We start from the raw sequence: 14,174 nt of genomic DNA on the forward strand, positions 1-14,174 counted from the left end.
AGGAAAACAAACCGAGTCAATGCATTTGCTTTTTAAGATGGATTTTTGCGGGACTAAAGGGAAGTGGTTTTCAGCAAGACCTGGGACGTGTCTCACACAGACAGCAGGGAGGCCGAGACCGGAGCGCACGGGCAAAGACCGACCTGATCTGTCATCCAAGTCCCCCGTGCTCCTTTTTTTACCAGCTCACACGGAATTTCTAATTTATCTTTTCAGTTGCTTCTTCGCATTTGGTACCATTGTTCCCTCTTCCTTTTCGTGCCCTATAGCTCGCTCTTAATGGGATATTTCGCCCCACCAGAACTATCAGCTTGTACAGGAGACTGCAAGACAAATTCAACGAATTAGGCGTTTGGTCAATAATCGTATTGATGGAAGACGGATGTATAAGCATTTTTTTTTTTTTTTTTCCGCCTGGTGGAAAATGTACAGTTCTCCGGCAGACAGCTGCATTTAAATATGAGTGCATTTATAAAGTGAAACAAATTGTAATGAAAAAGAGCTGAAACCCGCTCTTCTAAGAACCGGTGCGTTAAAGATAAGCGCAGTCCAAAGTCTTAAAATGCCCTGATTTTAGCTCACGGAATATCTGGCATCACAATATTTAAGAGCCTGTCAGCACTTCTATTGTCAACTTTTTTTTCAAAGGCTTCTCGCTTGCCCTCAGCAGTTTTCGTGGTGGAAACCTCGAGATTCGGACTAAAAGGCCTCTTAAAAGCCACTTGGAAACATTTCCCCGGCTTTACTCAAGAGCGCAGGGAGGGAGAGGGTTCTCTGCCATCCATAACTGATGGCAGTTCTAAAGTCACTGGACGCCCTGCCTTAAGTAGTGGAAATGTTTTTTAAAACGTGGCAGTGCTGTTAGGTGGTGGGGAGCAAAAGTTCTCGAGATAATACAGAAACACACCGATACTTCTGCAAGTCCCATAGCACCTCCCTCAGTACAGGAGAGCGCTTCTCCAGCCTCCAAAAGGCACACCTTGGACCTACTCGCACACCGGCCGGCACTTTCTCACCATTTCCGTACCAAATGCAGGATCTCATACAACTTTTAGCTCTTGAAAACTACAGAAGAGCTCTGCGGACCCACGGAAGGGGGTGTGGGGGGTGGATTTTGGGTGTAGCCTGATACCACGGGGCTCCTCGGGAGGTTAGGGGATCCCTTTCTCCCCCGGAAAACTCTGCATACTGGGCCTGAGGGTCTGTAGGTAGAAGGACCCCAGGGAAGGGACTCGGCCTGTATAAATTACTCTTCCCCAGGGCTCCCCATCCCTTTACAACGGCATCAATAATCTGCAGCAAATGCCCTCAGCAGACTGTCTGGAGTCGTGCCAGGTGCTCTACAAACACACGGAAGCGTTTCGCTGGCTCCCAGCTTCGACTTTCCCCCTGCCCTCTCCCACTGCCATCACTACCTTTCTTGTTGCACTCCACCCCATTCCCCTGCTTTCATTTCCGATCCTCTCCCTCCATCCTTCTCCTTCACTCCAGATGTCCCTCCTGCCATCCCACCTCCTCTTCGCCGTTCCCGTGGCCTCTCATGGGTCTGGCTCTGCCTCCCCCGCCAGCAGTGAAGGGCCTGGGCAGGAGGACAGCCAGCCCTGCCCTGCCCTGGCTGCCCAGGGCACCCTTTCAGGGCGCACCTCACCGGCATCGAGGAAAGGGGCACCTCGGCGTGTCCCCCCTCATCGCCTCCTCCCCGTTTCCCTCCAGCTCCTGCTCCTTTTCCTTTTCCGCTCTCTCTCTTCCCTGCCACCTCCCCTCCCTCTCTCCCACCCCTGCACCGCTCCCCCCGTCCTCAGTCCTTTGGCTCCCTCTAGCTCCATCCCCTCCCTCCGCCGCCCCGACCCCTCCTCCCTCCCCCCCGACCCAACCTTCCCTCCGCCCCGGCTGCCGCTGCCGCCCTCCCGCCGCAGCCAGTCCTGCGGCGCAGCACGGCTCGGCTCGGCTCTGCTCAGCCCGGCTTAGCCCGGCTCGGCCCGGCTCAGCCCGGCTCAGCCCGGCTGGGCTCGGCGCGCCATGGTGCAGCTCGGGGGCGGCCGCCGAGCCCCACCGCCGACCCGGGCCGCGCCGCCGGCCTTCAGCATCGACAGCATCCTGCAGCCCGGCCCCCGCCGCCCGGCCCGGGAGCAGGGCAGAGCCCGCTGCGCGCTGCCGGAGGAGGAAGAGGGGCCTGCGGAGCAAGATCCCAGTAAAGGCTCCAACAGCTCGGGTACGGAGCCGGCAGGCCGCCGCAGGCTGTCTCGTACGACGGGTCGCAGCCCGGCCCGCACCCAGGCGGCGGCCCCGGCCCGGCCCGGCCCGCAGACCGGCTCCCGGCGGGGGTCTGCCCCGGGCCTCCCCCGCGCCGCCGGGCCGGGCCCGCACACGCAGCCCGAGGAGGACCCGAGGCTCCGCGGACGGACGGGAGGAGATGCCGCCGGCACACGCACACACACACGCAGCCAGCCACCTGCTCCCAGGGGCTTCTCCGGGGTGTTTCCCCCCGTCCCGGCCTCCTCGGTTGGTTGTCCCGTGCCCAGGAGCCCCTGGCTGCTCTGTCATGCAGCTGGCAGAGAGATTTCCTGAGATCCTTATTGGAAGCTCCTCACCCTTCTTCTCCCCTCCGGAGGGTGTGGGGGGGGCCGTGGCCCGCTCTCGGCACCCCCCCTCCCCATCCGAACCCCCACCCCCGGCCTCGGCCCCGCTCCCTAGCGCTCAGCCGGGCCATGCATGCGGGGCGCGGGCGCGGGCGGCGGCGGGGGGCTGATGCTGTGCTTTGCCGTTGCAGGCAGCGAGCCCCGCCGGCTCCGGGCGGAGGGAACGAGCCGTGACCCCCGCCCGGAGGCCGAGGGCGGCGGCGGTGTGGGCTGCCCGCTCCCTGTGGAGGGTCTGCGCGGCCCCGGGCAGCCGCCGCCGCGGGAGGCCGGGGGCTGCGGCGGGGAGAACGGCAGGTCGCCGGCGGCTGGCGGCAGGAAGAAGACGCGGACCATCTTCTCCAAGAGCCAGGTCTTCCAGCTGGAATCCACCTTCGACGTGAAGCGCTACCTGAGCAGCGCCGAGCGGGCCGGGCTGGCCGCCTCGCTGCACCTCACCGAGACGCAGGTGAAGATCTGGTTCCAGAACCGCCGCAACAAGCTCAAGAGACAGATGTCGGCCGAGCCCGAGGGCCCGGGGCCGGCGGAGCCCCCCGGGGAGCCGCCGCCCCCCGCCGCCGCGGCGGGTTTCTCCTTCCCGGCCCTTTACAAGGACAGCACCCTGCTCAGCCGCTGCCTGCTGCCGCTGCCCTTCCCCCTGCTCTACCCGGGCAGCGCCATCCCCTACCTCTGCCTCCCCGGGCCGGGCAAACAATTCAGCCTGGTGGACGGGGACGTATAGCCGCTCCCCCCGGCCCCCGACCTTCCTCTTGCCGGGGGCCGTCCCGATGTTATTTATGGCCCTGCCGTGCCGGTGGGGTGTCCGCCTTCGCCACGTCCGGCGGCAGCCGCCCCCCGGCCCACGGAGGGGCCGCCCGGGCTTCCCCCCACGCGTGTCCGTGGGCCGCCGATACGTTGTTAAAGCTTCAAAGGGCGCTGCCAGCCCATCCTCGCTCTTGCAGCGCTTTTTCTCTGCTCGGGATGGAGGAGACAAAGCGGAGCCTCCAAAGACACCGGGATGTGTTCTGCCTCCCTCCCTCCTTCCCTCCCAAACTATCCCATGCCCGTATTCCAGGGGAGCCGATGCTCTGCCTCAGCCCACGGGGACTGGGTTCCCGTGTATGGCCCAGCGCCGTGGCCGTCGCTGTACCGTGAACCGAGTCACGTTTAATACAGCTTGCTAAAAGCGAAGGTCGCGATGTGCTCCTTTGTCTCAAACTGTCCACCTCTAATATTCCTCAGATAAACTTCTCCCCATTTTTGACATTATCAAAATGTAGACAGCTTTTCTCACATCTGGTTCTTAAATCGTGGCTTCTCTCAACGTCTTGGTTCCCCTCCCGAAAAAATCCAAGCTCTCACACTTTTCGTGCTAACTAGTTGTCAAACTGTGGCTCGTCTGATGTTTTTTCAGAACAAGACAAGCTATTTCTCATACTTCTTGTGCGAACCCCGCCCTTCGGAATCTCGTGGGACAATTTTATCTGCTATCCTAGAGTAAAGAAGTGTGTGTTTGGGTTTTTTTGTTTGTTTGTTTCTTTTTTTTTTTTTTTTTTCCTCATAGATTTCCAAACGCTTTTGTTGTCCTTCGGTTTACAAGTTCACACGCTTTATATTCAAAGGTCGGAAATAAACCTTTTCAGAAAGCTGAAATGCATGCCTTTTCAATAGTTACTACTAGGCAGTATCAAACGAAAGATATTGCTTAGAGTGCATCGATGGTTTTTATTGTAAAAATAAAGCTTAAAAACATAATCGTGGCATTACGAAATTCACCCATGCGTGCGAAAACGGGCAACTTGTCGACTTTCTCAGTGGAAAAAAAAAAAAAAAAAAAAAAAAAAAAGCGATAAGTGTTTCGGCTAGATAAGAAGGTTTTCCCTTTCCCCGCTCTTCTTCCATTTGTCTTTCCGTGGGCAATTCATGCAGATGTGCAGATGCGGGGGCCAGCCCGGCGAGGAGAGCCCGGCGCAGGCGGGAGCCCCGCGGCTCGAAGCCGCGTTTGGGATTTACTTCCCAGCCGGGAAAGTGCTGCTGCGGGGGGTGGCGGCCCGCGGGGGTAATGCAGCCGGGGAGCCGGTGCCAAGGCGGTCCCTGCGCCAGCCCAGCTCTGGGAAGCCGCTTCAGAGGCTTTGTGGAGTTGTCTCACTGTTGTGATGATATGGGAGCGTTGTCTGACCTCTCCTCCCGTTTTGTAATCGGTTTCGAATTAGCGTCAAGTAACAGGAGGAGTCTCACAGGGTGCCCTTGCTATGAAAAAAAAAAAAAAAAAAAATTATCGAGGCTGTTACAAGGGCAGTATAATGAAGCGGACACGCTGAAGGCGACCTGCCGGTGGCACTTCACAGCTCAGGTTTCCCCAAACTGCAGCGCCCTTGGAAAGGTGCAGGCGACGACTTAACGCTTTGGGTCACAACACGGACCCCTCTTTTCTGATCTGACTTTATAATGATAGTTAAAGAAATTAAAATCCTCTGAGTCCTCGAGTTACTCCGTGACTAAAAACATTTGGCGATGGCGTCCTTATTTCCAAGGGCGATGTGGTATGGCTCGTGTTTGCCTATTTTTTCATAACCGATATCGGAACCGCCCTTTGGTTGTTACCTCTCATATTTCCAGTGTTGATACACCCTTACTTGATTACTGTCCCGAGATTAATCAATACCGATAGAGGCAAATCCGGCTTTTTCAAAATCCCCGCCAACGGAAATTTGATCAGATGGAGCAGCTACACACCAAGGTCCCTTTCTTTAGTTCTTTAACATGGAACTAAAATTAATTTTTAAAAACCGCCCTTCCACATAAATGCAGCCTCAGATGTCTCCGTGGTGAAAGACAGTTATATAAGAAGTCGCTACTGGGCAATTAGTCTACTTTTCACTTCATTTATCAAACCATTTTTAATCTTTTTATTCTCTCTGTTTTATCAATTTTCCATCCGATCTGTTTCTAGAGTTACGGAGGCAACTAAAGGACCCAAACCCCAGAGCGAGTTATTTTACAGTAAAAACAACAGAAAGAGATGTTCCGCATGCTGCAGTTTCAGTGAATAGTCCCATTTCACAACTCGCTGACGACCAACTGCAAAGCTGCGATCATTAGGGCTTAATGTTGCCACCGGTGAACGCCTGAAACACCCGGGTGGCTGCAGAAAGTAAATAACCATCCCTAAATATTCTTTCCTCATCAAGATATAACTGCTGGTTTTGAGATCATTGACCAAAAATATTAAAAAACTTTTGCTACTCAGTGTAACACGGCCAGTGGCAAGGTGGCTTCCTCTGAGAAAACAAAGCTCATGATGTATCAGGATTCCCAGCTGAGCAGTCAACGCTGATCACACTGAATATTACTGACATTTCTTTTAGAGCTTAAAACAATTGCATTTGCAATTATAAATCGCTCCTGAGGAGATACTTTTAAAAATTAAACAAACGGCAACAAAACTAAACAAAAAAACCTCTGTAAGGGCTTGCAAACGGTTTGAGAAGACAAAAAACCCCCGCAAACAGTGTTAGAACTGATTAGTCGCTGGAACTGAGATTTAAAAACGTGCCGTTAAAGTTTGACACAATGAAGAGCGATAGTGCAGCTGGGTGAGAAGTGGGTGGAAGACACTATGCGCTTCCATATTGAAGAGGTTCTCTATTAAAAGCTCATATGCAATGCCGCAGCTTATTTTCTTGCTTTAGAAGAATAGCTAGAGGCTCTACCTGTGCTGGGAGATCCTTTGTGTGAGGCATGGCATATATGTAATGACAGGATGCCCCGAAATACTCTGTAAACTGAAAAGAAAGGTGTGGTTAAGACCTGGCCCCTGAACCTTCCGAAAGAAAGATCATAATCAAACACGACCTTTCTCAACAGGAAAATATATCTGAAAAGCAGTTGGATACATACATAAATGCATCGCTAATGAAACAGTCCAATACAAGGGCTTGAAAAAGCCACTTCTCTCTCTCTCCTCCATCTCTTTACAAAAACCCCACATGGCTGATCCTAAGTGCAGCAGCTTTAGGAAACTTGATTTTCATCTCACCTGTGATGTTGTAAATTTCCCTGGGATTAGGATGCTCCATCACACTGCTGCATGTGGCAGCTTTTACTGTTCAAGAGCATGGCAAGAATTAGCAGATTCAAATAATTTCTGCTGGGGAGTAAGCGTTCTCACTTGTCTATTCTGTTTGGAAGGTTTTTCAAAACTCCCCTAGGACTGGTTTCCCCCTGAAGTGTCCTGATCAGGAGGCTGAACCAGGCACTTGCTACTGTTTTGTTTTGCTTTGCTGTTCTATAATCATTTCATACATATACATCTTTACGGGCCAGCATCAGGACGTTATGTCAGCCCTTCTTGTCAACTTCCATGCTATTTGGACTTTGCTCCTGATCAGGCTGGTGCTCACCTCCACAAGGCTCACCTCCACAAGGTATGGTACAGAGAAAAGTTACCCAGCATAGCTCTTTGGCCTTGCTAGGGGTTGATCTAGAGCACAGAAAACTCCCCTGCTTCTTCTCCCCTGCTCCTGGATTTGCTATTTTTTTCTTTTTTATTTGGTTAACCTGAAATAGTAGCTTGTCTTTTCTTCCCTTTAAAGGAGAGGACTGAGCTTATTAGACCTTTTGTATGTTCATAAGCAGAAGTAGGGCTTTATCTGCTTAGAGGAAGACTTGCAGCGTTACCGCAAAATATAGCAATCTTTCATTTTCTGTGAGGAAGCCACCACAGATTTACATTACTGGGATTAGGCAGAGACAGAAGAGCCATAGTCTTACCTCTCAAGAGGTCTGAACCTATACAATATTAATCATATTTAAGGAAGATAAGAATTCATCACAGCATCATGGGAAAGACACAACATTGATCATCCAAAATCGTCATGAACAAGAAAAAATCAATTTGGAGAAGAAACACAGTAAAAATGCTTTCTGTGCATCTTCTGTACAGGGAAGGTCCAATGGCACTTTTTTCTTGAAAGCCAGTAGTCTCTCCTCTCCTCCTCTTCATATGAATGTGTGTAGTGGGCTCATTTTGTAGCTTAAGCTTGGGCTGGACCTCTAAAATCTGTCTGATTTAGAGCTGAATTTGTCAGATTGAGTCCTCAAGATCTTTTCCTTTTTGAAGTATGTGAAGTAGTAGTATACTCATAGTTATGATGTGAAATAATAACCATATTGAAAAAATGAGAGGCTTGGAAAGGCGTGAAATTCATCATTCCATGCTTCTACATTTGCCTTGATCCTGATGTTGAACACACTCCTACATCATGATATGTGATTGCCGATCAGTTCATCTGCCACTTTAAAGTAAAGATCATACATAAATTGCTTAAAATAAAAACCTGGAAATTGACTTTTGCTAAAAAAAAAAAGGCCATCAAACACTATAGTATCAGGAATATTTATCTTGTGTCCCATTCTCTGTTGCAGTACCTGGGAAATATTCTGACCCTAAAAGCCTTTTAGTTCAGAGAAGAATTTAACTGTAGAGAAGGCAGTATGTTCTGAAATGGGAAATAGTGATTGCAATATAGTCAGTGCACAGAGGGGAGAATCATGCCTGCCTCTTCTCCGCTCCGAATAAATCAATTATATTGGTACCTGTCTTCATACAAAATCCAACAGAGACCAGAAAATATTACCAGACATTCTAGAAAGAATTAATTGTAAAGGAATGCCCAGTGTGAAACAGCACAACATTCCCAGCTCTAACATCAAAATCAACTTATTTTGCACAAAAAGCATTTGAGAATATACAAGTGGAGAAAGTCTGCAAGCTCAGAAAATCTGCATTAGGCTAGAAGGTACAAAGCAGGAGAGGAAGACACGGACATGTCTGAAGTGGGCTTTAAAAAGGGCCGAAGCATAGCAGCGGGTAACAGATTTTCAAGTAAAACTTTGTGCCCAGCTGTGAGCCTTTCAGGACCTAGTGGACAATGGAACCTGCTTTTATAAGCAAGTATGTGGTCAGAGGGTCAGGAGCCATATCTGGAGTCAGCAATCCAAAATACCAGATACAAATCACGGGTCTACCAGGTCAATTGGGTGTTGTGTCAGACCAGAATTGATGGGTGAGCTTGAGGACAAAGGTAGTGGCAGAGCTTTGTGCAAAGATCTCATTGTAGAGACCTACGTCTGGATTTTGGTTCTCCACCTCCTACGGCATCATATGTGTCCTTCGGGACAGTGATGCCTGAGTTGATATGGTTGAAGCAGAAGCCACCATAGTTTGCCCAAAGCTTTTTCATCAGTTGTTTGTGAATCATTGTACAGGAGGAAATGACACCTTATTAAGAAACAGATACCTTCCCACAGTTGTGATTTTTTCATTACTTTCACACTCAGATTTACAGAGGTCAGAAGTATGACATTTATAAAAGATGCACCCATATGGGAGAACAACTGGGGAAGTTCTTCTTCATGGTCTTCTTCTATCTTGGATTTAAATTATTGAACCGGTATATCTCTTCTTTCTTTACTGAAAAACAATCCCTATATGCAATTATTATGTCTTTCTAAAGTAACACCGATATATTCAAATCAGAAAGGAGATTTGGCCACCAGGTAAACATAATGTTCACTGAGTTCCAGATCTCTAGGAGATGTATATCGATATACACATGTAGAGACTCTTCTCACTATGAAATATATACTTCTTTAAGTTACTCCTGGCTACATAAAGATTCCCAATTTGTCTCTTTTTTTTTTTTTTTTGTGAATAAGTGACAATTCTAGGTCTATTTTGCAAGTAAATAGCTGAGACCCATAGACAAATGTCTTCTTTCCTTAGGGTTGTAACATCTAGTGAGTCACTGTCTGTTACTGAGTTGAACACAGAAAGATCTGAACATCCCCCTGTCTTTCATACAGACTGAGATTTATAATAACTTTACAGTGATTCCTAGTTATGAGCTGAAAAAATAACTGATGCTCTTGTGTTTTCAGATATATTTGTATGTGTTTTAGCATATAATGTATATATTTAAATATTTAGCATATATTTTCAGAACACTGAAAAATGCTAAATGGTTAAAAAGTTTTATTTATAGCAGTCTCTAACATTTTGTACATGTAGTGTTGTTTGACAGCTTCACTGACACATACAGTGACATAACTATCTCTCTCCTTTTTGTACAACACAAGTGATCCAGTCCAGAGCTGTTATGGCATATTACTATGTAATTTCAATGTTTACTTAGAGAGTCACTAATGTGAAATTATATATGCAAAGATCTCTAATTACTCTGTAGGAAATGTTATGTGGTAAGATGTGCATGTGTTTTTAAAAGAGCCTGTAATTTGTGGATTTGTAACTAAATATCTGCATTCAATTTCCATTATTAGATAATTACTTCACATATGTGTCTGCTTCACCAGGCTCCTAAACCTGACTTTTTATGGATAAGGAGAAAGGCACTAGTTTATATATCCTTGTGTCAACAAGCTTTTAATAACCATGTGGTAAAAGTTGTAAAACTGGGATCCAGGCAAAATAAATGAAAAGATAGCAGCTAAATTAAAAAAGAAGTATGCTTAGCATCATGAATTTACAGATTGCATTATGGAATCTGTGAAAAAGTACCTGGAAAATAAAGTTATATCTTCATATTAAGGATCTCACAGAACTAAAAACATATCAAGAAATAACTGTCTCTTAATGATTCCATGGTGCTTTTTTGCTAGATGAATTTTTATCTAAAAGAATAATTATTTTATTGAAAAGAACATTTCTGGTTTAGAAATGCAAAATAGTTTGAAAATGAGTATTAAGGCTAGTAAATCAGTTTTTAAGACAAACTCTACCGTTAATGAAGTCTCTCAATAACAGAAACTTGGTCTCTCAGTCCATGTCTCAAAAGGCAGAGAATCAATATCAGATTCTGATAGCATGGTTATCAAAACTAACAGATGGCTGATACAGTTAGGACATCAGTCCCCTTTGCCATGTCATTGGACTCTGATATAAATCAATAGGAAAATGTCCCTAATATGTCTACTTGTCCCTTTATTGTATAATCTTTTGCCCTGGGCCAGATGCCAGGATCAATGTATGCTCATGTTTTCTGTTGGATTCACTGACTTCATATTACGAAAGGAGCTACTTAGGAAGGTGACAGTATAGTAGCAGGGGAGTGAGCTTGATAAACAGAAAGTGCCTTTCTAAGTCTGGCCAGGGATTACTGTAAGCAAACACCAAGGAACCTTGTAAGTGAAAGCAGTTTGGGGAGAGGCTCTGGGAACTTCTGAAAGGCATGCATTTTTAAACATACGGCTTTTCACGCTGAAGCTATGTTTTGGCAAAGCACTATTGTCAAACTTGATTAGATTAGTCTAACCCTCACAGATCTGCTTGGAAGCTGAGGAACACATCTAGCAAGCCCATGGCTTGGAAAGAGTCTCTTTTGATCAGGTCTCTTCCGAAAGAGAATCTGGGTGCTCCTCTCAGTATAAACGCTAAGAAAACCACAGCTTAATTTACTGGAGGACAGACCTGAGATTAGTCATATGTCAGGCTCTTAGAAATGGCTAAAGAAAACGAGAAGCTCTTGCATCTTGTGAAAGGCTACATGTGCTAATTTTCCACTGCTGTTTTTGCTTTCTGGTACAAGGCCCAGAGGAATATACTGTTTATTGTTTTATATACTCATATTATTTCAAGGTCTTTTTTATGAACACGCAAAAAGCTACAGCGAAATGTCAGATTCACAAATTGAACATAGCACTCTCCCAATATGAATGAAATGAAGGAGCAGGGACTTATCTTCAGCAGACTTTGTAGGTTAAGTCCTTTTCCAGTGTCACATAGCATTGATTTTGCAAAGATTAAAATTAACCAAATAATATATAGGTCTGTGAAATGGGGTTCTATCTCATTCCTACATATATATGGCTTTTGGCTAAATTTGAGTACGTACATTCCTGTCCTGTTTTTAATAAAATTAATACTTGCACCTGGCACCGCTGTTATCTAGGGGCAGTGGAACAGATCTATAATTGCAATTATTCTCATCCTGGGTGATTTAGTTCAACTCCCTGCATCATGCAGGATATTCTCCTACATTATTTCTACTACTTATCTAATCTATTATTGAATAGTTCTGGTGATGGTGCCTCAATTACCTCCATTACCTCTCCCCCAATGCTTAACTGCTCTGTCTGATACGATTCCCTCCCACCCCACAATGAAAGGCTTGGATTGTACATCATGTAGTTTTAGACTATATTCCTTGGTTTGATCACATTCACATTGTTTGAAACCTCCACTTTGAAGAGGTTTACCGTGTCACCAAGACTTGTGTAATCTCTTCCATCCTCAGGGTTATTAACTGGGATCCTGTCCAATCCTTCTGCCATTGATGTGGCTTTTCTTTGCCCTTTCCTGAAGTATTTATCGTGTGTCTTCTGCTTTGTTTTCTTCTCAAATGCATAGACCAGAAATGCTTATAGCGCAGTCAAGTAGTGCCTAAACTGGTGATGTACAATCAAAGTTTAAAACAGTTTGCTATATCCCTCTTTCTTCATATTTCAGTGACACAATACACTGTGATACAATGACAGTCTTCTGTATTATTTTTGTTCAGGGTCAGTGTTTTAATATGTTACTTAGTTTTATTTATGTAATGAATCCTTTTATCTACCCACCTATCCACCTATCTGTCTGTCTGTCAATATATCTATCTCACTTCCACTTCCACTATGCAATCTAACCACAGTATATCGATAACACCACATATTTTGCTCACAGAAGCAGATCTATGTCTCCTACCCTTATTTTCAAGTAAGCAGCACCTCTCTCAAGAGCATTTGCCAGTGACCCCACTGCCCTAAATATTATGTCCAAGGGAAAATGGTAAAGAAGAAGTATAATTTATTATGTATTTAGCATAGCAGAATGGGACCCATCTTGGCTATGGTCTTAAGGCTGACATGCTGATGGTGTGGTTAGAGATCCTCTGCTGAGTAAACATGAAATAACTTGAAATCTACTCCAGTTTTCTCACTGTGTGTGTGCTGGATAACAGAGTCCAGCTAGGGAGAGCCTGTATTCACCAAATACAGATAAGCAAAACGGAAAAATCTTCTATCAGTAAAGATTTCTGTGGTTACATATGTAATCTCTATTACATCTGCATGTAACACATACAGGAACATTTTGCCTGTGCATCTTTGTTATGCATGAGCAGATGGGAATGACTGGAAAAGCAGCATAATTCCTTAGGGAAAAAAGTGGAAGATAGATGCCAGGGGAACATACGTGCCATGAGGGCTGGCTAATCTCTAAGAAAGGTGTAGTGTGGACTCAGATTTGTTCCTTATATCACTTCTGTGGGAGAAATGGGCTGCCACATGTGAAGTATATAACCTGTTAACTGCTCTAGTAGATTTTCAGAGCTGGTGCTTGTGTCCTCCCACCACTATTGCTTCTGACCAGCAGATCTATTTGTCCTCACCGGTATGTGAGAGTGTTTTAGTGTCTAATTTGGCCTTAAATAATATGTTTTGCCTTGCTGTGCATTTGGTAGGTGATATTGACCCAGGGCTGCAAATACTGAAAAGGGGACAATTAAAGAAGAGGGATAACTAGCCAAGCTGTTCAGGGTTATGTGGGTAATCTGTGACAGGGTGAGGATGAGACCCCAGAAATATGATACACAGATGAAAGACAATCTCAATGGCTATCTTAGCTAGAATCTCAAAGTTCATGTTTTCATCTTATTATATCCCCTCAGACAGCCCTCAGACAGGAATACTCACTGTGAATCTGGTAAGAAATTTTTCAACAAAATATTTATTGAATTGTAATTGTTGATTCATCCAAAATTCATCATGGAGAAGGGAGTATTTGGCTGAAATATTTGGTTCTTGGGCATTCTAAAACCACTGCAAAATCATCGGAATTTTTAGATGCAATATTTCCAAAATGACAGATGCTAAGTTTGTGATTTGAAATAATGCTTTTTTTTTTTTTTTTTTTTTTTCCCCTAAAGGAGGAAAAGAATTACAGATCAACTGAATAAATTTTCAAATGTTGGAAGTAGAAATGAAATATTGACAAAGCAGAGAAACTGATTTTCAAATATTTGTGTGTAGGTTTTTTTCCCCATTTTTTGTCACCTCTGCTTGGAATAGGAACATTTTAAAAATCACAACATTTGTGGGGATGTAAAATTATTTCATTAGCAGATTAAGAACACTGGTATGAATTAAAGAGGAGCAAAATTCAGATCTTTTTTCAGTATTTTTCATTAGTTTCACCATTCAAAGCTGTGTTCAGTTCTCAGATTTAAGGCTGGCTTCTTGTCATGTTAGAGGCCAACCCAACCCAAAGGCATGCTTTGGGCTCTGAAGACACTTGGATATGCACAAAATCCAGACCTCCTTAGCCCCATTCTATTGAATGAGTCAACGCATGTACACTGTTCAAGCCGTATTTCCAATGACAGTGTGGTGAAATCAATATTGATTTTAATTATATTTTGGAAGTACTCCATGGATTAATTCACAAGTGAAAGTTGAAGAGGAGTGGAACATTACATGCACAAGAGTAAAAAATGGAGTCTG

The 14,174-nt window shown here is 45.7% G+C and overlaps 1 protein-coding gene across 1 annotated transcript; it reads left to right on the plus strand.

Moving 5' to 3' along the window:
* Window positions 1-1,163: 1,163 nt before the first annotated feature.
* On the plus strand, window positions 1,164-4,507 carry LOC141959578 (homeobox protein HMX2-like). The gene is made up of 2 exons (XM_074903747.1): window positions 1,164-2,212; window positions 2,771-4,507. Exons 1-2 carry the CDS (start codon window positions 2,020-2,022, stop codon window positions 3,355-3,357), a joined length of 780 nt encoding a protein of 259 aa, XP_074759848.1. The 5' UTR covers window positions 1,164-2,019; the 3' UTR covers window positions 3,358-4,507.
* The last annotated feature ends 9,667 nt before the right edge of the window (window positions 4,508-14,174 follow it).

Source organism: Athene noctua, chromosome 4 (genome assembly GCF_965140245.1).
Source record: "Athene noctua chromosome 4, bAthNoc1.hap1.1, whole genome shotgun sequence".
Classification (NCBI taxonomy): Eukaryota; Metazoa; Chordata; class Aves; order Strigiformes; family Strigidae; genus Athene; species Athene noctua.

Coding starts and splice junctions, on each gene's coding strand:
- LOC141959578 (XM_074903747.1), top strand. CDS start 2,020: ATGGTGCAGCTCGGGGGCGGCCGCCGAGCCCCACCGCCGACCCGGGCC. Junction 2,213..2,770: donor TAAAGGCTCCAACAGCTCGG/GTACGGAGCCGG, acceptor TTGCCGTTGCAG/GCAGCGAGCCCCGCCGGCTC.